The following is a 27,499-nucleotide window of genomic DNA, read 5'->3' on the forward strand; positions in this document are numbered from 1 at the left end:
AAACTCGCCAGCTAGAGCGCCAGTCTGAGGGCCTCCGAGGCAGCGGCACGGCGGGCGCGGCGCGGCGGGAGGGGACAAGATCAGGGCAGGAGGCAAGCGGTTAATCGAAAAGAGCCCCGCACAACCAACAAAATGCTGTCCTGGCGGCTGCAGACGGGCTCCGAAAAGGCCGAGCTTCAGGAGCTCAATGCTCGCCTTTATGACTACGTGTGCCGGGTGCGGGAGCTGGAGCGCGAGAACCTGCTGCTGGAGGAGGAGCTGCGCAGCCGGCTGAGCCGCGAGAACCTCTGGATCGAGGACCAGGCGCGCTTCGCCGAGGAGGCGCGCAGCCTGCGGCAGCAGCTGGACGAACTGAGCTGGTCCACAGCGCTGGCCGAGGGCGAGTGCGACGCGCTGAGGAGGGAGCTGCTGGAGCTGCAGCGGGAGGGCGCGGAAGCCAGCACTGCCCGCAGCCGCCTGGACGCAGAGCTGGTCGCGCAGCGGCGGGAGTTGGAGGAGGCACTGGCGGCACGCGCCGCCCTCGAAGCGCTGCTGGGCCGGCTGGAGGCTGAGCGCCGCGACCTGGACGCGGTCCACGAGCGCCAAGTGCGGGAGCTACGCTCTCGCGCCGCCAGCCTCACTATGCACTTCCGAGCCCGCGCCCCGGGCCCCGCCGTACCCCCGCCGCGCCTGCAGGACGTGCACGACAGCTACGCGCTCCTGGTGGCCGAGTCGTGGCGGGAGAGCGTGCAGCTTTACGAGGACGAGGTGCGCGAGCTGGAGCAGGCGCTGCGCCGCGGCCAGGAGAGCCGGCGCCAAGCGGAGGACGAGGCGCGCCTATGCGCGCAGGAGGCGGACGCGCTGCGGAACCAGGCGCTGGAGTTGGAGCGGCTGCGCGCGCGGCTGGAGGATGAGCTGCTGCGGATGCACGAGGAGTACGGGATGCAGGCGGAGGAGCGGCAGGTCCGTGGGCAGGGACCGCGCCCCTTCCCTGTAGCCTGCCCAGACATCGCTGCGCATCCAGTGGGCAAGCGGCGGGGTTCCCTGGACCTGGAGCGGAGTTCAGCCCCACCCAGGGAAGCGTATGCTGCCAGCAGCTTTGCTATTTATGAGGCCACAGGATTCTGGCATGTAGCTAACCTAAGAATAAGGGCTTACTTAGTGCAGTGATCTTTTTGATGCCATGTGACAGGTCCCAGTGGATAGCTTAAAGTGTCAGTTTTAGATACAGACGTGTCTAGGCACATCCTGACCAATGATCCTGCTAGCCCCGTCTTTCTTTTCTTTCTCGTTTCCTGGGCTTGCTAGATCTAGCAGCCTGAAATCCAAAACTCAGCCCAGATTTCAGACTTGGACAGGCAGCGTACTGGAAGGTTCCAAGGCACTTCCAAGTCCTCACCTGGAGGCCGCCCACTCTTCTAGGGCTCCAAGTGCCTCTTTAATTTTACCAGAATTATTTCCCAGCTGGAGGCATCTGCTCGCAGCTCTCTGGGCGGCCGTCATATTTTTCTGGGTTTTGTTTGTTCCCTTAAGAGGACGAAGTCACTGTCATACAGGAAAAGGGTCAGAGTTGTTTTGCTCACAGTATGAGCTGGCAGCAGGTCTCTGGGTTGTGTAAAAAACCAAGAGAAAGCAGGTCCCCGCGTTGAGATGTTATTACAACTACAGGCTAATATAAACGGTTCCTTTTTCAGAACATCTGAGGGCTAACCCTCTGACACGGTGTGGATGATATACCTGTGGCTGATTTATTGTCTGTACACTCTGTTCAGCCCTAGTGTTTGGCTCCCACCCCATCCAGTCCCGCCCCAGCCAGTATTGGAAGTACTCCCAAATCGTACTGTTAGTAGTCCTCAGGAAGCTGTTTTGAAATAACATGAGCACAATTTCAGGAAGACTTTAAGAAATGAGTTTGCAGCTGGGGGCTGAAGGTCGGAGATGCTGTGTTGTTGTGTTTCCCTAAAAATCACAAGTGAGTGTGAGATGTGTGGACTGAATGCCTGGGGTGGTGTGACAGGTGTGAAGTAATCGCAAATCTCTTCATTTCCTCTGGGTCCCCAGGGCGGGGCCAGTATTTGGTAGCCAGAGAGCGGAAGACTGAACTGGGAGCATGGAAAGCGATAAGGAATCATCTGCCAGGAATCCCTTCTTTGGGGTTGTAGACTTAAGGGCGCCTCCCTCTCCTATCCTTGGCCTTGAAGCTCTGGTTTCAGGGTTCTTTTTAGCAGCAGAACCTCCCCCCCCAATAAAATCTTAAGTGGAACCATAAATCTGAGACAGATAGAAGCAGAGTGTCCCCCCATGGAGGAAAGATTGGAACCTGGAAGTGCAAATAGAATCACTGTCCAGTCCCTCTGCAAGGAGTCCAGCCACTAGTGAAGTCACAATGAGGTTGACTTGCGATCCGTCCCCAACCTCAGCTCCCTACCTAGGGATCTCTCTTTTTCAGACTTGACTTTGGCTTTTCCTCCCCTTGGAAATGAGGGCCAGGACAGTGTCATGCTGATGAGGAGCTCATTTGTTTTTTCTTCAGTCTCAATTTGTTTCGGTTTTGTTTTTGCTAAATGTTACCAGCTGCAATCTTAACTATATTACCACCCCTTTCTCAGTTAGCTTAAAGCAAATGGCATTTCAGATCCCATTCGGAAAGATTTATCACCAATCATAAACAGTGTTCAGAATTATGTAAAAAAGAAAATATTGTTTCAACTCCAAGCCTCTGCCTACCCCCCACCCCACCCCCCAAACTCCTTAGAAGCTCACTCTGGAGAGACTGAAAAATATAAAGACTGGCTTAGCTGACTTCCTGAAAAAAAAAAAAAAAGTGTTGCATCACTAACAGTGAGCCTTGGGGAGTATCAGGTCTAGTCTATGTATTCACTCTTAGTCCACACACCAATCTCAGGAGGTGGACACTAAGATCGCCCTGTTTCACAGAAGGTAAAATTGATGGTGGGACACTAGTCAGTAGGTGGCCAAAACAGAGTTCCATCCAGACTGATGCGAACAGCTCACCACTAGACTGCATTTCCTCTCTTCTGTTTTATACAAGCAAAACCTTCACCTCTGCATCAGTGAAATGATAATTGCTTTTTCTAAGAGCCAGCCCAGAGGTGGCCTGCTATTTTAGAACCTTGGGATGCTTTCAGACTCTTCTCTCTGGTGTATGATTTTAGCGTTATTTCTTTCCTTTGCCCTTTTCTATATCCTGGTGGCAGATGTTGGGAGACCTGTAAGGGGTCCCAGAAAGTCCTTGATGACATCATTTACTTTAGCCTAACCCTAGTCACGCCGATGATTTCCTGTGATGGGAGCTCTTAGCTGTTTGTGAATGACTCCAAAATATGAGTGAGACATTTCTTTTCATAGGAATGCAGGATTAGCCATGCAGTTAAGGCTTCTTGTAGCCTTCCTGTTTCGGGCTGAATTCTGACTCTCCTCTATCTCAGATTGTAAGATTCCCTCAAGACTAAGCTCATTGACTCTTGTATGGTCCAGTTTCCTCATCTGTGAAAATGAAAAGCAGCTCCCAGGTTGCTATTGGTTGAATGAATTTAATTACTTTATTCAATTAATAGTTGTCAAGCACTCAGGGTGCCAGACTCATTCTTTGTGGCCAGGGGATAAAGCAGTGAAAAATAACAAAATGAAAGAGGACTTGCTCTGATGGCAAATGTCTTGAGGTGGCACCAGTGCATGCCACTCACGGAGAAGTCAGGAAGCCATCGAGGCTGGGACAGTGAACGAAGCAGAGAGTAGCCAGGTGCCTCTTTTTAAATCTGAGTTCCACCGAAAGCCCCAGGGAGTCCTGAGCAGAGTGAATGTCTTAATGGATCATCCTTTGCTGTGTTGAACATAGTCTGTGCTGGATCAGTGTGGGGACAGGGAGACCTCATTACGACAACACTTGCAACAACTAAGGCAGCCAGAGGCTTGGACAGGGAGCAGAAAGGGCCCTACTTTCAAGTTCAGGCTATCAAGGTTAGCTGACAGGTTGGATATAGTAAGAGAAAGGGGGAAATCAAAGTTGACCCCAGGACTGTGGAAGAAGGGCACTCCTTGCTGAAGGAGATCTGTGCAGATGGACAGGTAAAGGTCAGAAGTCTGAGTCCAGTTTACATACAGTGGTTTGAAAATGCCTCTGAAATGCCCTCCTGGCACTGTGAGGTAAGCCTAGAGTTTAGGGTGCTGCCTGGAAAAACTATAAACACATCATAACACCTGAGTAACACTACGCTGTTTCTCCTCTGTTTCCTCCTCCTTCTTTTGAGACAAGATCTCTCTATGCAGTCCTGGCTGGCCTAGAGCCCACCATATAGACCAGCCTGACCTTGAACTCACAAAGATCCTCCTGCTTCTGCCTCCCAAATGCTGGGATTAAAGGCATGTGCCACCACACCTGGCTCAGTTCATGCTTCTTATTAATTTATTTAGTTTTGGGTGTGAATGAGATATCCTAGTATTTAAGTCCCCTTAAGCTCCAACAGTTAAGATCCTAGGCAACTAGGACATTAGCAGGCTGTGGTCATTCTGTCTCACATAATATGTTCAGCCAGCGCAGGCTCAAGCATGATGATGAGACAGCAGCAGCGCTCTGTTCCTGTTGTGGAGCTAGACCTTGGCGTCGTGGATGATGTTGCTGGAAAGTTCTCTGCATAGCAGCTAAAAGACCACGCTCTCCCCTGAGTTTTTATAGCCTTGGATAAAACTGCTTCTGTGTGGGCTGGAAGTACCACCCTGTGTGGGAGGCTCCAGCGCTCTGGGCCTGACCCATGGCATGAAAAGTTTTGGCAGAGCAGAGCCAGAGCTTCCTCCACTCTCAGGATTGGTTGTGAATTAATTCCTGCCTCCAAAAGTCAGTGGCTTTTCCTCTCATCATTTGGGAAGAGTTGACTCACATGGAAATTTGCTTGGAACTAAATTTATTTCAGCTTCAGAGCAGCTTTATTTTCCTGTTCATATTTTGTGGTGGGGTAGAGAGAACTAGCCTTTGTCCTGGGGGAGGTGAGAGCGTATTCCTGGACAGGGCTGTGGCATGCCTCTATAATTTTGAACTGTGAGTGGAGAATTAAGTTCATCTGACATTTTTTTTAATAACTTCTTTGCAAAGGATGACTGATAAACCCTCAAGTCCTAATACTTAGGTCACATTTCTTGTATTAGAAAAGATATCAAGCCAGGCATGGTAGCACACCTCTGTAATGCCAACACTCTGGAGGTAGAGAATTGTGAGTTACAGGCTGCCCTGGGCTATAGTAAGACACTCTCTTAAAAAGGTACAATGTGCACACCCACAAGCACATACATGCGCACACACATACACACACAAGCACGCATGCACACACACATGCTCACACTCACAAGGGTGCATTTTAGATTTTAACTTTGCATCTGAATTTGTATTCCCTCTGGGGAACACAGGTTTTGAACATGGAGACTTAGCTGTACAGTAAGCCTGACGTCTCTGTCACTTAAGACTGGCAGGTGGTCTGCTTTGGTGAACAGCATTATCTGCTTCTAATACCAGCTTTGGGATCTGTTAACATGATATGCCCTGAGGAGTGAATGATTATTTTTATATTAAATTTTTAGATTATGTTATGGGTTTGTGTGCCGCATGCATGTCTGGTGCTCTCAGAGGTCAGAAAGGTGCACTGGATCCCTGGAACTAGAATTACAGATGCTATGGGCCACCAGGTGGGTGCTGGGAACCCTCTGTAGGAGGATCAAGTGCTCTTAACCATTGAACCATCTCTCTAGCCCTGCATTAATTTTTTTTAAATAAATGTATTCCTTTGCGTTTCAAGCCAAGTGAATTTTGCTTTAAAAATATTTTCAGCTGAGGATGGAAGATGGCTCAGAGGTTAAGTATGTGTGCTGCTCCTGCAGAACACGCGCTGAACCCGAGTTCATTTCCCAGCACCCATGCCAGTGACTCACTTCTGGCCTCCATGGGCACCAGCACCCATGTGCACACCCCCACACACCCCACACACATACACACACACACACACACACACACACACACACACACACACACCAAACACACACACTTTAAAATCAGATAAATCCTTAAGAAAATTAAAGATTTTTGGCCCCATTTGTATACAGAAAACTTAACAATCATTGGCTTGTAAACAGAAGTGCTATAAAAAGCAGATTTCCCTACATTATAATCATCTTTTGAAAATGATTAATCCAGTTGAACATAGTGCATACCTTTAATCCCAGTACTTGGGAGTCAGAGGCAGGAGGATCTCTGTGAGTTTGAGGTCACCCTGGTCTACATAGTGAACTCTAGGACAGCAAGGGCTACATAGAAAGACCTTGTTCCAAATAAAATAAAACAAAATAATACAAATGAGGGCCCCAGGGTGAGAGCTCTGTCGAGTTCATTCCTTGTTTTTGCAGACAGTATGTACCCACTGCTGACTTTTTGGTGAGGATCTCTAGCAATATTGAAAACATATATCCTTTCCCCAGCACTCATACAGTGTTGCATTGATATATGTGCCTGAGTGTGATTAATTATGTTCACACATATGCTACTTTCCATTACAGAAGTTGCAAGAGTACTTAGCTTAATGTTTAAATATTTGCTTGGTTAATTATTTCCCAGAGGGACTGGTCAATAGTAAAGAAGATAACACAAAATTGTAAAGTGTACATGAATCAGAAGATAGTATTGGCTTGAAATGGACTGTTTGAAGAGGGTACTATCGTCTTGATCATTTAATCTTAACAGTTTACCTGGTGTGTACTATGTGACTGACCTGTGGTAATCTCTGTCCACAAATCTGATGGCAGGGACAGCAGTGTCTCCTAGCTTAGGAAAAGGCATATCCAAGGGAAGAAATTAACCAGGTGGGAGGGGCTTATCAACTCCATTCTAAAAGAAAGATTTATGTACAGGTCCGAGTTTGTTCATTTATGCCCAGAATGTATTTCCCTCAGATTACTTAAAAACATCATTGTTAGGTAAAATAAAGGTATTTCTAGCCACTTGTCTGCTGTTATTGTGACAGTGATGACTTTGGGGACGTTTTATTTCACACAAGAGTGATTTGTTTTAAGTATTATAAAAAGATTTCTAGCCATGGCTGATTTTTAAGTAGTACCTTACTTGCCTGGCTGGATGTATTTGGATTTCCTATGTGGCCTGATATCTGAAGCAGAAGTGATTTTTAATAAACTAAGCCTTCATCTTGTCAGGAAGTCCAAACATAAAAGCACTTATCCTATCAAGATTCTCTGTATGCAATAAAGAGAAAACCTTCCATCTGCAAGAAATTCATTATATGAAACTATCTGTACAAGGGTTACATCTCTTTTTATGCCCCATTCTGTTGGTATCTTTAGTTTACGAAGCTTTCGGGATGTGGCTCTAAAAGTTATTTTTTCTCTTCAGAGAGTGATTGACAGCCTGGAGGATGAGAAGGAAGCCCTCACCTTGGCCATGGCTGACCGGCTGCGGGAGTACCAGGATCTTGTGCAGGTGAAGACTGGCCTCAGCTTGGAGGTGGCCACCTACAGGTGAGACTATGCGGAGTCTGTTTTGATAAGCCAATAATAGGAGGTCCCGTGACCCTTGAGGAATCCCTGTGGCTTTGTGACAAGGAGAGAAGAGCCCGTTAGCATAGCTAAGTGAGGACCACAGAGTCAAAGGGAAGAGAGAAGGGAGAAGATGGGCTTGTTAGAGGTCCCCTGTGTTTCCTGTATCCTGGAGATAGTTTAAGAACGTGGCCCATCTCTACTTTGATCTTGGTAGTTAGATACTTGGCTTATAGAAGAGCAAGCTAAACTCAAAGAAGTTAGAGGTAGAAAGTTGGGTTTCGAGGTTTGGATGCTAGGGGTCTTGACCCCTCTGTACTGTTACTTCAAAATCTCAAAGAATTGATTTTCTGGGACTCTGGGTTTGGTCTTGGAAAACAACATCTGTGCTCTGAGAGTAGCATGGAACTCCAGAACAGTTTTTCTATACCAAGATGTCAACTTTAATACAACCAACCCAGACACAAAGGTCACGGTGTGTTTAGAGGGTGTGTGTGCTGAGGAGGGCATAGAAGGCAGTTAGTCCTTAGCACCTTGGCTCTTTCTCCTGGTTGGACCCCTCCCTGCCTCTGGGTAGACACTAGTACTTGGTTGAGGTGGTGCCCCTCCTCCTGGCAGCTTTGATATACAATGAGGATGGCCATAGAGGAAGTCAGCAGCCTAAGGTGGAGGGAATGTAGAGACCAGGGCTCTCGTTCATAACGATGGTGACAGCAGCCCAGTCATCATGGATCTGGTGGTGTTCAGAAGCCTCTGCTCTCAGTCACTCTGCAAGTGGGTGCCATGCATGGCTCTTACAGGTGTGAGAGAGAGGTCTGCAGTGCAGGACTGTTGATGGTAGGGACAAAACCAGCCAGGTCTGCCTGTAGACTCGTGCCTTTCTCACCAAACCATGTAAAAGGGGTCATTATACCCACTTCATCCAGAGGTGTGATCACAAATCAATTACACGTGTGATGGGGCTCTGGACTCTGCCTTGGCCAATTTGGATAAGAAGGGGACTCTGGCTAGGGACAGAGCAGGTAAGCGCCAGGCCCAGCTCATCACTCCCCGTAGTGCCTCTGCCACATCTAATTTGTGCTATCAGAATAGCAGAGCAAGTTAGATTGCTTTATGTCCATTGAAAAACAGTACTATCTGCCTGGTGTATGCTTTTAGTTTACCCTAGAGCCTTGGGCTGGCCATGATGCCCTTCCTGAACAGAAGACTAGTTTTTGCTTGGCCTTCATTTCCATTAATGGAGAAGAAGTAGACTATTGGGCCTGTCCTGTCCCTGTAGGCCCCTTCTATCCTGAGACACCGCTAGGCTTATGGCCGCCAGCCTCATGTTTCTGAACCAGATCTCTGGTTTTGTGAGCTTCCCTAGCCTGGGGAATGAAGTGCCCCAGAGTTGGGTGGGGCCAGCCTCTGGTGAGGTGTGTGAACTGGGGCTGGCCCTTGTGGGAGGGAACCCAAGCTAGGCACTGCTCTATGGCACATGCCAGGCAGCCCCAAAATCTGACTCCTGTGTCCATCTTAGCAATCATCTGATGTTGGGGGTGGGGGCGGAGGCTCTTCCCTACAGAGATGGTCAAACTTTCCCATCTCCTTTTCATTTTAGTTCATATAAGGAAACTTGGGTGTTGCTTCTCTGGGCTTTTGAGCCCTTTTCCTCCTCACTTGCCATGCCTCTGGTTCTTGGTCACCCAAAAGCAAGCATGCACAGGCAGGCAACTCACCCAAACATCCAGAGTCTGCCTTTTGGCTACCGTGTTCACAACACTCCCTGTTTTGTGTTTCTAAGCACATCGATTCTGAGCCGTTTCTGCTCCAGTCAGCAGTCTGACCATCTGCAGGGACACAGTTGATTGCTTCTGCCTGTTGCTGCCATGCTTCTAACCTCATTACGGGTAGACGTGGCCATCTCTTAGGCACTTAAAAGCCTTAAGTCTTTTCAGGGAGTGAGTGATGGGTTTCACTGGACCCCTTCCTGATGTCCAAGTTGGGCCAGCAGAAATGGGAAGTCTAGGCTGCTTCGCCCTGCCCAGGCTAGCTTTGGTGGTTAATCTGTCTGTCATTCCCACCTCCTGCACTTAGTTTTAGTCTAGTAAACACCCATAGATGTTGAAAACACACAAATTGTAATACGATTCATTTCTTTATGTAAGTCAAAAGCCTGAATTTTTTTTTTTCTTTATCAGCAAGGAGTGTATTGAGGCAAGTTCATATCATCCCCCATTCAATTCTTTCTCTGTGAGCTTTGTGTGAGCACAGGTGTGGTAATCCCTGGGCATTAGCGCCCTTGCCATCTGGTGACCTAGACCCTTTTGTTGTGCCCTGTGGTCTTTACAAACTGATCTGCCGATTTTGAAAGTCAACTCTTCTGCTGCCCTCCTTTCTGAAAGCAATGGCTTGGGACATTCGACCCCATGGGGCAGAAGGATGACAGCAGCTGACACAGAGGCAAGAACTGTCCCCATCTGGGTCTCATGTGACTTTCCCCAGGCTTCCCCTGTGATGGTCATTGCTCTCAACTTCTCACTGGTTGTCATTGTCCTGTGGTTCCTCTGACTGAAGAGGTCACAGAAAACAGTAGGGAGTGTGCCTTTTAAGGCTTTGGGCACATTTTGCTGCAGTTAATCTTCTGACCAAGGCTGTCTCTCCAGGGCCCTGATTGCCTTCTAACACGGATGATTTGCCCTTCCTGGAACCTTCACTGTGAAGGAGAAATGCCAGTAGTCATAAAATAACATGTTTACAGCTCCCCAGTGCTGGCTCATTTATAAATGACTATATATCTTTTTTAAAAATAAATAAATGTAAGATAGAATGGAAAACTTTGAAGACTCCAAGGCTGGAGGTTTTCATCAAATCTCCTTGGCCCATCGGTGGCCAGGCCTGCATGGCAGCTTTGTGTGAGACTGAGACCTTAGGCACTGGAAGGAAGCCAGTATGGCCTTGCAGTACAGGTGACTGTTGGCAGTGGGTGCAGGACCCGTGCTTGGGCTGTGGATACCAGAGAAGAGACAAGGCTCCCAGACAGACGGGCCTGTGCTCACTTCTCCCTTTGGGGCTGACTGTAGCAGTGTGCTCCTGGGAGTGCTTTTATCTCCCTGCTCTGTCATCACCAGATTTTCCCAGCAGCCACGTGGTGAGAAGAAGGATGTTTAGATGCAAAGCAGGAAATCCTGCAGAGCTCCTGGAAAGGCATCACCCCCAGAGAGTTCTGTTGAACTTCAAAATTGCAATGAGAGAAATCAAATCCATGATCATCCAACTGAAGCAGGCTTTATTAACTACTGACCAGGAAGATGGACACTGGCCAGGCCCAGACCCAGTATTGCCAGGAAACGGTGTTGAATTAGCTTAGTCAGGTGCATGTAAAAGCAGAAACCACAAGGCTATGGTACTTCCTGCTGTCATCCATTGGGAGCTAGCATACATCCTGATGTACTTCCTGCCTGCGTCTGACAAGCACACCATTTGCAATTGGGGCAACCAAGCTTGTTTACTGAAGTGAAAACACGTGACTTGTTAACTTACATGAACAAGAGCCCCAGCATTCCAGGAAGTTATCTGTCCTTGGGCAAGTGGGGCTTACTTGTTAACTTTAGTCCTTACAATTCCAACTGAATAGGTGCAGGGTGGGACCCCCTTGTGGAGGTTTTAGCCTCCCTCCGGGAGATTGGCAGGTGCCACCAGCATGGAGAACCTCTGCCCCAGGATCTCTTGGGGTAGGCACCTAGCAGCTGCTACAGTACAGAACATCACAAGCTCATTGGAAATGTGGACTCTCAAGCCCAACCCTGAGCTGCTAGATCCAAGTGGCCTTCTAACAAGATCCAAGGCAATCGTGTGTGTGTGTGTGTGTGTGTGTGTGTGTGTGTGTGTGTGTGTGTGTGTGTGTCAGCAACAGCCTGGAGAAGAGACCAAGGGTGCAAGGCTGTTTGCCAGAGAGAAAGTGGGATGCTTTTGTAGCAGGTGTGGCCATCTCCATGGGGCCAGAGTGGATCTGCGTGGACCCACCTGGAAGAGACCCAGTGTGGATGGAATGTGAAGCTATGAACACCCTTGCTCACCCTGTTGTAAAGTTCAGAGCCTGAGATTTAAACTTCAGGACTTTCCCTCTGTGGGTCTGGGTGCTGGGACACTGTGGGCAGGATAGATATGGTTGCAAAGTTTCCAGCAGAAGGAACTTGGGGTGTGTAGAGAGAGATTTCTAGAGGTGCAGTCCTTAGTCCTAGGGAAGGGAAGTCAGAAAACCACTATATGGGATGGGAAGGGTGTTCTAGGCAAAATGAATGACTGGCATGAGGACAGATGGAGTGGCATTTGTGGCAATGACAGTTATTTGAGGGCCTGACCTGGAGGGCTGCATGCAGATTATGCGTGAGCCAGAGCCTCACTTGTGGGGCCATATCATGTGAGGGAGGGCTGTGCCCTCAGGCTTCCCCAAAGACACTTGGCATGTAGGGTGCCATGTTCAGGGTGGCCTCCAGGTTAATGTAGTTAAGGTGGCATGAGCCCAGATAATCTTTTTTCGTGGTAAGAAAGAAAATGTCCTAGAAGACACTCAAGTGCAAGGTTTCTGGAGCTCATGGTTGTGGCGTGTGTATGTGTGTGTGTGTGTGTGTGAGAGAGAGAGAGAGAGAGAGAGAGAGAGAGAGAGAGAGAGAGAGAGAGAGAGAGAGAGAGAGAGTATGGACAAAGGAATTAGAGGGAAATGAAACTGGTCAGGGTCTGGAAGCATAGGGATATTTGACACATGAGCAGACATGTTCAGGCTTTCTCTTGCTTGGCCTCACCATGTAATTTCAGCCTCAAGACAGTTGCACAGAAATGGGGTGAATAGAAATTTGTGAGACGGAGCCACAAAGAAACCTTTCCAACTGCAAACTATTTCTCTCACAGTGAACACAATCCTAGGAAACAGGAAGGCAGCACGGAAAGTCTTGAGGTCCCATCTCCTGAGCTGTAGTTACATAATACAGAGATGGACAGTCCCAGTCTTAAAGTTAGAGCTGGTGAGGGTGTTTCAGTGGGGAAAGGTGCTTGCCACCAAGTCTGCATTTGATTCCCTGCAACCTGTAGGGTAAAAGGAGAGAACCAACTCCCACAGGTAGTGTGATCACACACATAGTGTGGCATATGTGTGAGCACACACATGTCCAGTAAATAAATATAAGAAACCATTTAGAAGATGTTAAGTTAGAAACAGTCACATCAGCCGGGCGTTGGTGGCACACACCTTTAATCCCAGCACTCTGGAGGCAGAGGCAGGAGGATCTCTGTGAGTTCCAGGCCAATCTGGTCTACAGAGTGAGTTCTATGATAGCCAGGGCTATATAGAGAAATCCTGTCTCAAAAAACAAACAAACAAACAAAGTAAAATGAAATAAATGTTTAATCACTAAGAGGAGCTGAGTGTGGCGGTGCACACCTGTGCCCCAGTGCCTGAGAGACTGAAGCAAGAGGTCTCAAGTTCAAAGCCACCTTGAGCTACATTGAGACTATCTGAAAATCAAACAACAGTAAGTGGGAGGACTGATCAGCATATTTGGGCACTAGCCAGATTAAGAAAAAGAACACTCCTCCCCACCTTGACTGACTTTAGTAACTGAATGTCACTTTTCTCCAAGGCCCTCAAAGGAGGAGGTGGTGGTGACAGTGATATTTGTCAAGCACTTATTCAACGACAGCCATTGTTGTATGAACTTTCCAATACCTACTTAATTGTCATCAAAAAGCAAAGAGTTCTTCCCATTTCAGAAACGGGGACAGTAAGTCATGGCTGACAAGAGTGGCCCGCTGAGACCTAGGGAACTCAGAAGTCACATCCAGCATCCAGCGTTTGACTCCAGGTTGTCTGCCTCTAGCACTCACTCCATTGCCCATTGTCAGTGGTTCTGTTTTGTTTTATCTTCGCTTGCCTGCTAATTGTGTCTCTTCTTCTTCTTCTTCTTCTTCTTCTTCTTCTTCTTCTTCTTCTTCTTCTTCTTCTTCTTCTTCTTCTTCTGTCTCTGGTATTGGTCTGAAGCTGGCTTTGGGGATACAATTTAGTACTGATCATGGAAAGAAAGAGCACAGATGGCTGGCACTGTTCCTTTCTTGTTACCCACCCCCCACATCCCCGGACTTGTGCATTTGTGTAACAGTGGTCTTCCTGTGTGAATGGAATTCAGTTTGTCCCCTCTTTTTCTCCTTTCTCCTCTCCCCCATCCCTCAGTGAGTGACTGGCCATGGTCAGTGTCTAGGGTGACCTGTGTTGTCCCCCAACCCCCGTAAAGCTCAGCTATGCATAGTGAGCCAGCTGAAGGGGGCAGCTCTGAGGGTCTGTGACCCTGCTCTCTTCTCCCCCAGTTCCACACCAGCTTGGAAACACCATGTGAACCACCCACAGACCCTGGGACCACAGCAGGCTCGTCATATCACTCCTGGAAGTGTCCCCTTCCATCCTCTCCCCTCGTCTTGAACTCAGTTATGGGAGATAGATACACTGCCCATCAGCCTTATACCCACCATGTTGAGTGCTAGCAGATATCCTCTGAAACTCCATTCGGATGGATCATCCATCCCAGATGGGCAGCCCCTTAATGGGCTGGTTGGGAGGCTGGGTGACCCATTAGGACCTGGAGTAGGGCCAGAGGCCACTTTACAGCTCACTTCCACATCATGGAGTTGTGCAGGGCTCCTAATGAGGCTAGGGACTGGTCTCCTGCTTATTTGCCTATTTTGCTGTTGGAGAGGCAACCAGCCCCAGGAGCTGTATAAAATGCTCTAATAGCCAGTGACTCAGGGGGTTGGCATTCTTGCAGTCTCAGTGGCCTGAAGGCAGCTTTCCTTCCCTGCTCTTAAAATAACCAGGTTTGCTGGGAGTCTCAGAGGGCACTCTACGTATTTCTTAAAGTTGTACCAGTCTGTCCCTTCAGCCTCTTTTTGAAGGGGCCACAGGAAATCTACCCAGCACTGTCGTCTCCGACTTTGCCATATTAGTCCCCTGAGTTGTGTCAACAGGTCAGGGTTCAGGACCCAGCCGTCCATCTCAAGCTGGGGGTATTGGGTACAAGGTGACATGTGCCTCTGTCCTCTAGGATCCAGCCATGACTGGGTCACAGATGAGGGGTTTATAAAGGAGAGCACAAACAGGGGAAGTTGGGATGAAATTACTGAGAGGTCGAATATAGATAGAGGGCATAATTTACATGCTCTGTCATTTTCTTGTAATGTCACCATCCCTGTCTCATATGGCAGCCTAGCAACTGGAAGGTGGGGGTCTGGGTTCGGGTTCTGTCTTTGGGTGTTCTGTGGGACCGTGAAAAGACTGTTTTTCTCAGAGAAGGAGCTGGGCAAGGCCCAGTGCCCTAGGGCATCACAGACACATGAATAAGTGGATACGGAGGCGAACTGTTGTGTTCTGTGCTGGCCTGGCTTCAGTAAAGCTGGGTAAGGCATTGGCTTTCCTCTGGAGGAGAGGCAGAACCATTATAGATATTGAGGGGTGGGGAAAGGGACCAAGGACACAGTCATTGGTCCCCTGGGCCCATCAGCAATATTTTCTCCTGGCCTGAACTCCCAGAGGCCCCTTCTGCCCTGAGTTTGGCAGCCTGAGTCTACGTCTGGCCCTGTGGCCTGTGAAGCTTGTACAGTCTAAGCTTGACTTTGTCTCCAGACCCTGCTCTGGCCCTCAGCCTGGGGAATGCCACTCTGCTGCCAAAGCCCCAGGAGATAGACCCTCAAAGCCTGACTTTGCCCCTGAACATTCCTCTTATTATACAGACCTCAGAGGTTTTTGGGGCTTTTTTTGATGATGGAAGCTGTTTGTGTTCCTGGAAGCTAAACTGCTTGGTCATGAGGGTGGGGATTAATGGATTGGTGTTCTGTTTCCTGGCCTTCGTCCTGAGTGGAAGAGCTTCAGCTCTGGCCTTGGTGTTCTTGGTGTGTGTACTTCAGTGGTTGCTTCTGTGATCAAGCCACCCGCATGTACCTCAGGCGAACCCCTTGTGTTTCTGTTTCCTTCTAGCTGTCAGAGGGGTTCTCATTGCTACTGTGAGGATTGCCATGTTTAACTCAGTCCATGTGAACCTTGGTGTAGTTTCCTCAAACTGCAGAGGCCAGCTGGGATCTGGGCTCCCTGCTCTGTTTCCCTGCTGGCCCTAGGCCCCAATATCAGTGTTTCCAAACGTGGGCCGTGGTTCTCATCAGCCTTTGCGGTGTGTGCTGTATCCCTGGGAGCTGGGGTTAGTGACTTCACGTGTTGCTCTAGCAACCACACAACGGTTGCATCTGCAGCTTCTAGCAGTCCCGGAGGTCTTTGGAAGTGACCAGCTGATTGGCACCCCACTGATAAACCTCACCCCCAGCACACTGCTCTATTTGGGCCCATGCCCTCCTCAGTGCCTCTCTGAGGTGGCAGATGCAAATGACAACTTAATGAAGACTACAATCTTAGAAATTTGGAGCTAAACCTAGCAGAGTACTTTCCCGTTTCCTAGCATAGGAGGCGAAGGACGGCACACTAGGCGAAGAGGGTGCCCGTGGGTGTGCTTTTCTACAAGCTCTCCTTTGTCTCTGAGATGTCCATACAGCTCTGCAGATGCAGCTCTGTGACAGAGGCCTTGGCTAGCACGCACGCCCGCGCGTGCGCGTGCACGCGCGCACACACACATACACACACACTATATATATATACATATACATATACATATACATATACATATACATATACATATACATATACATATACATATACATATACATATACATATGCATGCATACATACATACATACATACATACATACATATATATATATATATATATATATATATCCGTCCCTAGGTTTGATCCTCAGCATTATAAAAAAGAAAGAAAGAAATGTCAGTTTCTATCCAGCCTCCTATTTACAAATAGTGTCTGTTACTGCTCCCTGCTCTGCTCCTGGTCCACCCTCCATCCATCTCCCACTTTCATGACTCCCGTGTGTGTATGTGGCAGTGGGTGCGCACTCAGTTGTTCTGGGGCCCTGTGACTGGGGTGAAATACCGGCCTAGACCTCTCTCTGCTAGCCAAAGAAGCTAGGCCCTGCCCTTCTTCATCAGTCTTCCCAGCTCTACTTGGTGTGTACACCACTTCACCCAGGACAGGAAAGATTTTCTTTTCTTCTTTCTTTTTTTGGGGTGTGTGGGGGATGGCTTCCTATAAGGACTTAACTCTCAAGCACTTCTGAAGGCCGGCCCATGCCTTTTCTTCCTCCAGCTGGTGTCGTCTGAGCATCTGTGGTGTAGCAGAGGCTATGGTGGGTGTCAGGGGGATGGCAGTGAGCACAGCAGTGTGCCCTCCTAGTGCAGCCCCCACCCAAGCCACATCTCCAGGCACAGGTCTTAAAATGCATGGCCCTGTGATGGTGTGGTCACTGATGAAATGTGACCCAGTGTATTTGTTGAAAACGATTTCTCTCTCTTCCATGCTATAATAAACAATTTTTTTTTTTAAAAAAAATAACTTTCACAGAGCCTTGTTGGAAGGAGAAAGCAATCCGGAGATACTGATCTGGACTAAGAACATTGAAGACATGCCACAAGGTAAATACTAGAAACTGTGTTTGCTAACACTGCTATGTGAAAATGCTTCCTACCTGAGATGCCCACTCCATAGAGGGAGGAGGGTTCAACTTATCTAGAAGGAGAGGGTTTAGGAAAACAAACTTGTTTGTTTCCCAGACAACAAATAGTTCATCCTACCTTTAAGTATCGAGGAGATTTTTATTTGAATGGGACATAATTTAAACTACCCATGTGAATCAGAAAGACCTTGGAAGTACTCACTGGACTTATCTGCTTGTGTCGACAATATTTTGAGGTACTTGCTAGCTGAGGAGCAGTGCCTGATGCAGGGTAATAAGGGTGTGCATTTGTTTATTATATCCTTAGGAGGGGCATGTTTTCTTTTTCCAGACCAAACAGCTATGGCTGTAATTAACATACAAAATGACTACTTTGGGTGGCATGCAGCCAGTACTCTGGAAACTGTAACCCTACCAGGACATCAATACTACCCTTCCACCTTAGGTTGGAGTGGGCAAGTCCAGAAGGTGTCCAATCTTAGTTTGGGCCCAAAGCTTCTATAGATCAGGGCTTTCTTTCTTCAGTAGGTCTGGCACAGGGAGCTTAATACTCCCATTTGAAGGACCTTTAAAACCCAAAAGATATCTTTTAAATGAAACATTTAAGCCTGCTAAAGAGTAAAAGAGACTCTGGCTAAGCAATGGCAGGTTAAAAGACACATGGAATGCTCAGCATAAAGTCTTCCTTGGTGTCCAGAGGAGACTGTCTCCAGGCCACCTATTCATAACCAAGTCTGCAGGTGCTCAAGTTCCTTGTCTAAAACATTATAGGATTTGTATGTCCTCCTACAGACTTCAAATCACCTCTAGACTACTTATGGTATGTAGCACAATGTGCGTGCCATGTAAATTGCTCTCACACTGCAATACTTGGGGGGAGAATGACAAGAAAACAGTCTGCATGTGTTCAGTATAGATACATTACTTGAAATAGTTTTGATCTTTAGTTAACTGAGTGTGTGAGCATAGAGCCCATAGATTGGGCACCTTCGGACTCGTCACCCACAAGGTCCAGCATGTGCCTTCCTCAACGTAGTCTATGTTGTCATTGCTTCTGTTAGCCACTTCTCAGATTTGGCAGCTCCGTGGTTTCAGCCTCAGAACTTTGGGTCTAGTCATCCATGACTGGAAGGGATCGTTCTTAGGTAACAGCCAGCAAGCTTGTGTCCTCATTTTGAGAGTAAGTCTGAAAAAAAAAATAATGAGATCCATGCAAGTGGCTGTTGACTGGCCTGCCTGCCATCAATTAGCAACTGACTTTTAGAAAATAGGAATTGTTCACCCACCAGATTTCAATGTTTACTAAAACATTAACTTGCGGCTATCCATATCTGGAAGTCTAATACATAATCTGAAGTTAGAAGACAGAAATAAGCTAGGCGTTGGTGGCGCATGCCTTTAATCCCAGCACTCGGGAGGCAGAGGCAGGCGGATCTCTGTGAGTTTGATGCCAGCCTGATCTCCAGAGCGAGTGCCAGGATAGGCTCCAAAGCTACACAGAGAAACCCTGTCTCGAAAAACAAACAAACAAACAAACAAAAAGACAGAAATAAAGGGCCCAGGACCAAACTGGGAGGAGTAACATTCCAAGGGTGGGACTTGCTGATATTTTTTGCTAGCCACGCATGACTTTAGAGTAGGAAAAAAGAAGGTAGGTAGGTACTCTGTTAACTTGATTTGTTCATCCATGGTTCTTCAGGCTTCTTGAACAGTATGCCTACTTCACATTTATAAACTAAATTCTCTTAATGTGTCGGTATTATGCTAAAGGAAGATGCTGTTGGATAAAGGTGCCTGGCTGTGAGTCAGCCCTTATGCTCTTAAGTAGTTGTGTTTCCTGCATAGTAGCTCCTCATGAACTATTTATGGAATAAACCTGAGCATGGTTGCCTAGTAAACTGATCAATACTTATTAGTGCACTTAGGAACCTTTTACAATGTGCCCTGAAATAATGTTGGCTGCTTCCTATGACAACAGAAACCAAAAACTAGCCTGTGAGGTTCCCTATCTCTTATTGACCTTGGGAGTTTGTCTTCTGGGGTTTCTAGGGTAGGATCAGTATATTAACCTGAAAAAGAAATCTCTGTAAACAATGTCCCAGCCTAGTCTCTTTGCCTGTATCTTGGGATCCTGTCTCAGTAAGGCCTCAATGAGGGAGGGGTAGAGAGGTGTCCAGCCAGATGAGGTGTGGTGGACACTAAGAAACGCTCTAGGAGTGGATGGTGCTTTGGTCATATTCTAATTCTGTTATCACTCCGAAGAGCCAGTTACCCTGGTGGAGTTTGTGCACCTGAAGCCCTTAGGCTGACTCCAGGAGGGTGCCGTTAGGAACGGGGGGGGGGGGATTCTGACAACAGGTTTGTTTTTGAAACTATGCCTTGTCAACTATAAACATACAAGACAGCTTAGAAAATCTAAAGTCTTCAGTGCCTGTGGCCCAGCACAGGAACTGGTAGAACAGAGCGCCTGAGATAGAGCGTGTGCTGTTTGGCACCCAGTAACTATGCACCTTGTAATGATGGGGCTTTCCCTGCTGAAGTCAGTAAACTTGACTCAACAAAGTCAGAATTAATGATTCTGAAATACCATAATAGTGTGACATTTTAACCTCTGACCTCTCCGGCACACTGGGCACACTTTGTGTTCAGAACCCTGATGGTTCTCTTGAAGCTGAGGGAGTGGTCTCAGACCAGCGGCTGGAGAAGAATGTTAAGCAGTAGTGTCTGTGGAGTGGTATTTTATTGTGACAGGAGTTCTAAAACAACCAAAAGATAATGTTGAGAATAAAAGTGCTCTCTTGAAGAGATGCTTCCTGTAATAATAGTTTATTTTATATTTACATGGGCTTTGACCTATAGCAGCAGTGCTTTTATGATAAAAAAAAAAAAGATGCCTGTCATCTAAATGAATTGTTTGTTTGATTCCTACAGAGTCCAGAAGTGCGACCTATCACTATACCAACTCAGTTCTGCAGAGGAAAAATGAGAAAAATCTATTTCCAAAGCAAAAAACACGTTGGGCAGCTGAAAATCACAGCTCAGCTCTGTATTCTAATAGGCCATGGCACCTAGAATCACAGACAACCACAGCTGCTGGGAGTACTGCCAGAAGGGGGCTCCTGACTTCTGGGTATTCTTCCTCAGCTACAACCCTGCAGCAAAAATCTATTGAGAAAACTGTCAGCAACCAAGCCAGTCTTAGACCTGTTGCTCCAATCAGTGGCCTTCTAAGAAACACTGATGCTCAAGTGAAAACATTCCCTGATAGATCCAAAGTTGGAGGCACCAGGGACACACCCATACGGCCAGCCACAGAGTCCATTATTGCCAGAGAGTCACACAAAGATCATCGGGGCAATGTGGCGGCAGGTGCCACGAACAGCGCTCAGTCCAACGACAGAACTGTCATTTTGGGAAAGAAATTAGAAGTGAAAACCACTAGAGAACGAGAAAGGGACAGATCAGGTGTCATCAAATTAAAGCCAGAAGAGAAAATGTTTGATTCTAAAGAGAAGGGCTCAGAGGAAAGAAATCTGAGATGGGAAGAACTGACCAAGCTAGATAAAGACTCAAGAACGAGAGAAAGCCAGCAGAGGACAGACGAGCCCAAAGAGAAGAAATCACCAAAGGAAGGAGGTATGAAGGAAAGAGAAGTACCCATCAGTCTAGAAGTATCCCGGGGCAGCAGAACAGAAGTGTCCACAAGAGGCTTGCAGTCATCCGGAAGGAAGGATGCTGGAGACAGTCGGGGAGGAGGGACAGAAACAAAAGAGACCAAGTTTCGGTTGGATACCCAGGACACTGCCAGCTCCTTGCAAAGTGATTCTATGACAGAGACCATAGCAGACAGCATCGTCACCACCATCCTTAAGCAGTTCACCCAGTCTCCAGATGACGAGGAGAGTGCCAGCTCTTTGCCAGACACGAAGGTCACTTATGTGGATAGGAAAGAGCTCCCCGGCAGAGGGAAAAGCAAGACAGAAATCGTGGTGGAGTCTAAGCTGACAGAAGACGTTGATGTTTCTGATGAAGCTGGCCTGGAATACCTTTTAAGCAAGGATGTCAAGGAAGTAGGACTAAAGGGCAAGTCAGCTGAGAAGATGCTAAGTGAGATGATCAATGTTGGTCTGAAGGGAAGGGAGGGCAGAGCCAAAGTCGTAAATGTGGAGATCGTGGAAGAGCCCATGAGCTACACAGGTGGCGGGAAAACAGAGTTTCCTACCCCTTTCCAGGTGGAAGAAGTTGATGATGTGTCTCCCAGCCCCAAGGGGTTTGTTGGGGAAGAGGATGGTGATGGAGTAACCCATGCGGCATTCCCGATGCATCAAGATCAAAGGACCAAGCAGCCCCAGGGGAGCATCCCTCACGTGGAAGAAGTGATGGAGGCAGGTGACTCAGAGGGAGAGCAGAGTTACTTTGTGTCTACCCCAGATGAGCACCCTGGGGGACATGACAAAGAAGATGATGGTTCAGTGTATGGGCAAATCCACATAGAGGAAGAGTCCACCATCCGGTACTCGTGGCAAGATGAGATCGTGCAAGGGCCTTGGAGAAGGAAAACAAGAGGTGACACTGGGGAAGAGAAGCACGTGAAGGTCCTGGAGATTCCAGCGCCTTCGCTGGGTGGTGCCGTTGGTTCTGCTCACTTGAAGGAAGAAGCTAGTGGTGAATTGCATGCAGAACCCACGGTCATTGAGAAAGAGATCAAAATACCGCATGAATTCCATACCTCCATCAAGGGTGTCTTCTCCAGTGAGCCCCGGCACCAGATGATGGAGGTCATCGGGCAGCTGGAGGAAACCTTGCCTGAGCGCATGAAGGAGGAGCTGTCTGCTCTGACCAGGCAGGATCAAGGAGAGCCAGGGAGTGTCTCTGTGGATGTGAAAAAGGTTCAGAGCTCTGCCAGTGGTTCTGTGACCTTGATGGCTGAAGTCAACCTCTCCCAGACCGTGGATGCTGACCAGTTAGACCTGGAGGAGTTGAGCAGGGATGAAGCTAGGGAAATAGAGAGGGCTGTGGAGTCGGTGGTGAAAGAGAGCTTGACCAAGCGCTCCAGCCCAATGTCTAGAAGCCCGGACAGGGGAGATGGAGAGGAGGAGGTGCCTGCTGGGGGCATTCGCTTCAAAAGGTGGGCCACCAGGCAACTGTATAGCCCATCGGGTGAGAGAGATGACACTGGCTGGGCGCCTCACAGCTCAGATCAGCGTGTCACCCAGGGCCCAGTGTCGGCCACCTTGGAAGTCACCAGCCCGACGGGTTTTGCACAGTCTCATGTGCTGGAAGATATAAGCCAGTCTGTAAGACATGTTAAACTGGGCCCCACTGAGATGTGGGGGACTGAGCAGGTGTCCTCCGGAGGACCCACCGCACAGGTGGTAGAGGTAAGTGGGGACTTCAGCTCTGAGGGAACCAGCCGCTCTGTGAGGCACATCACCCTGGGTCCCCATCAAAGTCATGTGTCCACCGAAGTCACCCTCCGAGGTTCTGTGCCTACCTGGCGGGAAGCAGGAGACATAGGAGAGCCTGGCCCAGCAGTACTGTCTGCAGAAGCAGACATATCTGGGAACCACAGAGTGCCTGGCTCTGAGCAGTTTCACGCTGAAAAGGAAATTCGTTTTCTGGGGACAGCCCAGGCTGGTAGTAACTTTGCAGCTGAAGAGGCAGTGGGTACCCAGACTTTTGTTAGGCATCTCCAGTTAGACCCCAAAGAGGGGTTCAGAGAGGAAATCCAGTTCATAGCTCCCATCCCAGACAAAGTGGAGTGGGGGATAGAGGAGGACTCTGAGCACACCACGGTGTCTTTAGGCAGGAGTACCTCCATCCGGCACCAAACCTCCAAGTTAGAAACCCCACAGATGCGAGAATTTAGGGACTCAGAAGGCATGGTCCTTGTGGAGGGCTCAGCCGGTATGACACAGGCCACTCGAAGTTTCACCTCAGGTAGAGAAATCATCAGGAACAAAGAGCACACATTCCAGAAGGTCATTTCTGAGTCCCCTCTGGACAATGTAGGGGATACAGGAGCAGAGGTGACAGCAGCCATCAGCAGATCGTTTAGACACATTCAGATAGGCTCTACAGAGAAGGGACCCTCTGAACACACTGTCATCCATGGACCTATGTCTAAGACATTTGTACTCGATGGTTCAGTGGCCTCCCCTGAGCTAGGTGGGTTAGCTGGTGACAGTAGCACACTAAGCCACATTGCACCAGGGCCCAAAGAAACTTCATTTACTTTTCAGATGGATGTGAGTAACACAAGGGCGATCCGCAGCTGGACCCGAGACGCAGGGTCAGAAGTGGAAGCTCGCAGTGTGTCTGACCATGGTGGCTGGAGAACTGCTCACAATAGGAATGAGCAGGTAGTCAGCATGAGCTCTCAGGCCTCCACTGGGGATGGACACCAGACCCGTGGAGAGAGAGGCACGGAGCAGGCTGGATTTGACAAGACCGTGCCGCTGCAGAGAATGGTAGACCAGAGGTCGGTGACTGCAGACGAGAAGAAAGTGGCTCTTGTCTATCTAGACAATGAGGAGGAGGAGGAGGGCGATGGATGGTTTTGATGAGCGGAGCTGTCTTGTCTTAAATGGCACTTTGGAAACATATCAATATGCAAAGCCTTTAACATACCAATATACAAAGCCTCTACTAATCGTATGGAGGAGGGGGAGGCTGGTTATCAATACCTTTATTTAGAGAACCCTAGGCAGAGCCAGTTTGCTTTAGAATTCACTTGTAAAGGTTTTTAATTGGCTCTGGCCTTTTAAGGCTTTGAGATTTTGCATTTGAGTTAGGACTTTTGCAGACACTTCATCTTTTTAGTCCTTTCTCTAAAGCTTTCTCTCCACATGTGGAGAGAGTTTGTACGAGTTTTGCACCAGGTCACAGGCGTGGCTTACTGCTATTCTACTATTTATCTATAAGCAAGACACCTTAATATTAACATTAACCAGATTAAAAATAACATACTTAAGGGTAGGTTTTGTTTGCATGTGCTAACATCAAACGGTAAACTAACACTGGAAAGGAAAATACATGATGTTTCTCTTTCCTAAGTCTTTTCAAAAAGAAATTATAGATGCACTGGAGAGATGACTCAGTAGTGATTAAGAGCCTGTACTGTTTTTTGCAGAGGACCTGAGTTCAGTTCCCAGCACCCACATCAGGCAGCTTGCAACCATCTGTAACTCCTGTTCCAGGGGATCCGATGTCTTTTCTGGCCTCTGTCAGCACCTGCACTCACACACACACACACACACACACACACACACACACACACACACACACACACACGGGAACAGAAATAAATCTTAGCTGGGCAGGACAGTGGTAGCACATGCCTTTAATTCCAACACTCTGTGAGTTCGAGGCCAGCCTGATCTACAGAGGGAGTTCCAGGACAGTCAAGGCCACACAGAGAAACTCTGTCTCCTAAACAGAAAAATATTATAGAAAGTAAGCAAGACTGTATGTTTGGAAAAAAAAGTCTACTAGATGATTCAAGAAGTTACATATAAGAGATTTAAAATTATTTTCAAGTTGAATGAATTGCTTTCTATGTACAGAACTTTTAAAAAGAGGGCTTAGAGTTATTCATGGGAAGCACAGCTGCGGTCTTGTTGATGCTCCAGATCCATGTGACTGTCCTGATGGTACAGATTTGCCAGCATGGCCACAGGCATGGCCAGCTGAGGAGGAGACTTGCTCACGGATCGTTTTGGGTCACTGCAGTACTAGGCTATGAGTAGTAGAACACCTTTTGTCCTGACTTAAGCACTGGAGTAGTTACCTCCTGCTAGAGTAGCAGTTCTCAACATGGGAGTTGAATGACCCTTTCACAGGGGTTGCCTAAGACCATTGGAAAAGTAGCAACACAACATAGCACAACATGAGGAACTGTATTAAAGGGTCACAGCATTAGGAAGGTTGAGAACCACTGGGCTAAGGGCTTTGTTCTGAGATTCTCTGTGCTATAACCTTATGACCAGAACATTCGCTCTCATTGGTAAGAGGCAGCCATGTAGGCAGTGAAGGGAGTACGGATGTTTAGACTGCAGCTGGACTGGCAAATTGGTCCTGGTAGGAACACAGAAGCACAAAGTAGCTAGTGCTTCCCAAGTAAGTCACTCTAAACTCACCTCTCATGGGCTGGATGTCTTTCTGAGTGACGGATGAAAAAAAAAAGCAGCAGCCATATGCAAACCTCAGAAAAGCTTTTTGCACTTTGAACAGAAATCATAGGGGTAGGGGGTTTAAACGTTTAGGGGAAGGAACTAGGAGTTCCGCAAGCAACCCAGCATTGAGGCATCCAGGACAGGCTCTGTCAGATGACAAAGGCCACATGGACTGCAGATCATGGACCCGAAACTGTACACCACTGGGTTTAATAGGATGAGTGTGTTCATTTGGAATTATTCTTTTACACATGGTTATTGTTTTAAAACTCCCATGGCTGAAGATTCAGCATCACATAAAAATGGCCTCTACAGTGCAGCATGTCTGAGCCATGCTTTTGAACCCAGGCCACAGACCTGCCTGTAAGGCACTGACGAAGAAGGATCCGAGGTGATGACATCTTCAGGGAGGGAAGGATGGTACAGGAGGGCCTCCCTCCGGTGTGTCTCACAGGACACATCTCCCCTGTGGTTCCAGCAGCTGGGCAAAGGAGGGCGAGTGTTTTTCATTGCTAAGTGGAAGAGAAATGCAGCATGGTTTAGGATGCATTTCAAACACCTTGCATCAGGTGGGGTACAGGAAGGAAGCAGATTTGAATGGAAGGTTGAAGCCTTTGTTACCCATAAAGATGAACTCATGGTCATCTGCCTGATACAGAAGTTCCTGCCTTGGCCTGCCATTTCTAATACTGTCAGAGATGTGCTGACGTGTTTTTACTGTAATCAGCAAGTCTGGGTGATTTATTAGAACGTGGTCAGGGTGACAGCTTCGGTATAATGACACGAGACAGAGTGTCAAGGTGGAGTTTATTATGAGTCTAAGTGGGCTTAGCTGGATGACATTGTCTTAGTCCATGAACTTTGTTCATGGATGCTGGTATGAGCATGTTATAAATATAGCCACTTCTACTGGTTTTGAAAAAAATAAACGTCTTAGCATTAAATATTAATTTTCATTGCTAAGTTGGAATGCACAGCAAGGCAATGTTCTGTTTGACGTATTTACCAGAACGAGGAGTCCTTAGCTGCCATCCATTACTAGCTCCCCGGGTCACTAAGGGCAGGGCTTTTAGCCTTGATGTTGTAGCAGGTTACCCCAAAGCTCCCTGAGGTTTTTGAAACCAGTCACTCTGGAGTCAAATCAATGCTGTGGTAGGGCAGGGTGGGTAGGGACACACCCAGTCTCTCCCAGTTTGTTATTGTTGAGACTACAAGACACTGAATGTCTCTCAGCTTTCCACTGGTTGTTTTGATAGCTTATTTAAAGTGTTTATTTGGAATTATCTAAGAAGCTTATTTTGCTAACCTCCTGTTCCCTACAAAGGAAACTGTCACAAGAATGTGTAGAAATAAAGATCTGAGGGAAAAAATAAACCAAAAATGTATTGTTCCTAAAGAGAATGTTTTCCAGCCGGTTTCCCCGTGGTTCTTTCAGACTCTAAAGAAAGCCAACCTGGGTTTCTGTCCATGTTTCAATGGTAACCCTGAGTTATTAGAAAGATCACATATGGAAATTTCCAGTTCTCCGATTCCTCCTGAGATGAGAACCCTGTACTATAGGCATAAACTAGAAAGCATACACTAACAACTAGCTTGTATCCGAGTGGAGATGTGACAGTTAGTGCTAAAATGTCACCACAGCCTGGAAGATGGTGCCAGCAGGATGAGACAGCCATCCATTCTACCCAGGATGGAGGAGGGTGCCAAGATACAGCTACTCAGCATTCAAACCAGCATTGTCTTGGGTGGGAGCCGAACAGCTGGCCACTCTAAGCAGTCCATAAGGTTGCTCATGGCCATTTCTCAGTATCATGCAAGAAAAACAAAATCTAGTAGCTTAAAACAAGGGAGTGAGTGATTGTCTGTTGTCTGTAGCCTAGCCTTTATCAACAAAAATAAAAACACAAATAGCTGTACTTCTCACTTGTGGGAGCTAATGGCATCAGTGGGAGACAGTGATAAAGTCACTGTATTAGTTACTTTTCTGTTGCTGTGATTAAAAAAACAATGACCCAAAGCAACCTGAGGAGGAAAAGATTTACTTGACTTCCATGCATAGAGCATAGACCATCATTGAGGGAAGCCAAGGTGGGAACTCAAGCAGCACAGGAACCTGGAGGCAGGAACTGAAGCAGACACTGTGGAAGAATGCTACTTACTGGTTTGCTGTTCATGACTTGCTCAGCCTGCTTTCT

The 27,499-nt window shown here is 47.7% G+C and overlaps 1 protein-coding gene across 2 annotated transcripts; it reads left to right on the top strand.

Annotated features, from left to right (window-relative positions):
• Synm (synemin) lies at nt 1-26,714 on the top strand. 2 transcript variants are annotated; one of them, XM_027408121.2, is made up of 5 exons: nt 3-942; nt 7,388-7,512; nt 17,019-17,089; nt 20,062-22,511; nt 23,373-26,714. In XM_027408121.2, exons 1-5 carry the CDS (start codon nt 133-135, stop codon nt 23,691-23,693), a joined length of 3,777 nt encoding a protein of 1,258 aa, XP_027263922.1. In that variant the 5' UTR covers nt 3-132; the 3' UTR covers nt 23,694-26,714. The 2 variants fall into 2 exon arrangements, with proteins under 2 accessions (XP_027263921.1, XP_027263922.1); XM_027408120.2 differs by having other exon boundaries at nt 1-942; nt 20,062-26,714.
• Nucleotides 26,715-27,499: the final 785 nt, after the last annotated feature.

Source organism: Cricetulus griseus, chromosome 3 (assembly GCF_003668045.3).
Source record: "Cricetulus griseus strain 17A/GY chromosome 3, alternate assembly CriGri-PICRH-1.0, whole genome shotgun sequence".
Classification (NCBI taxonomy): Eukaryota; Metazoa; Chordata; class Mammalia; order Rodentia; family Cricetidae; genus Cricetulus; species Cricetulus griseus.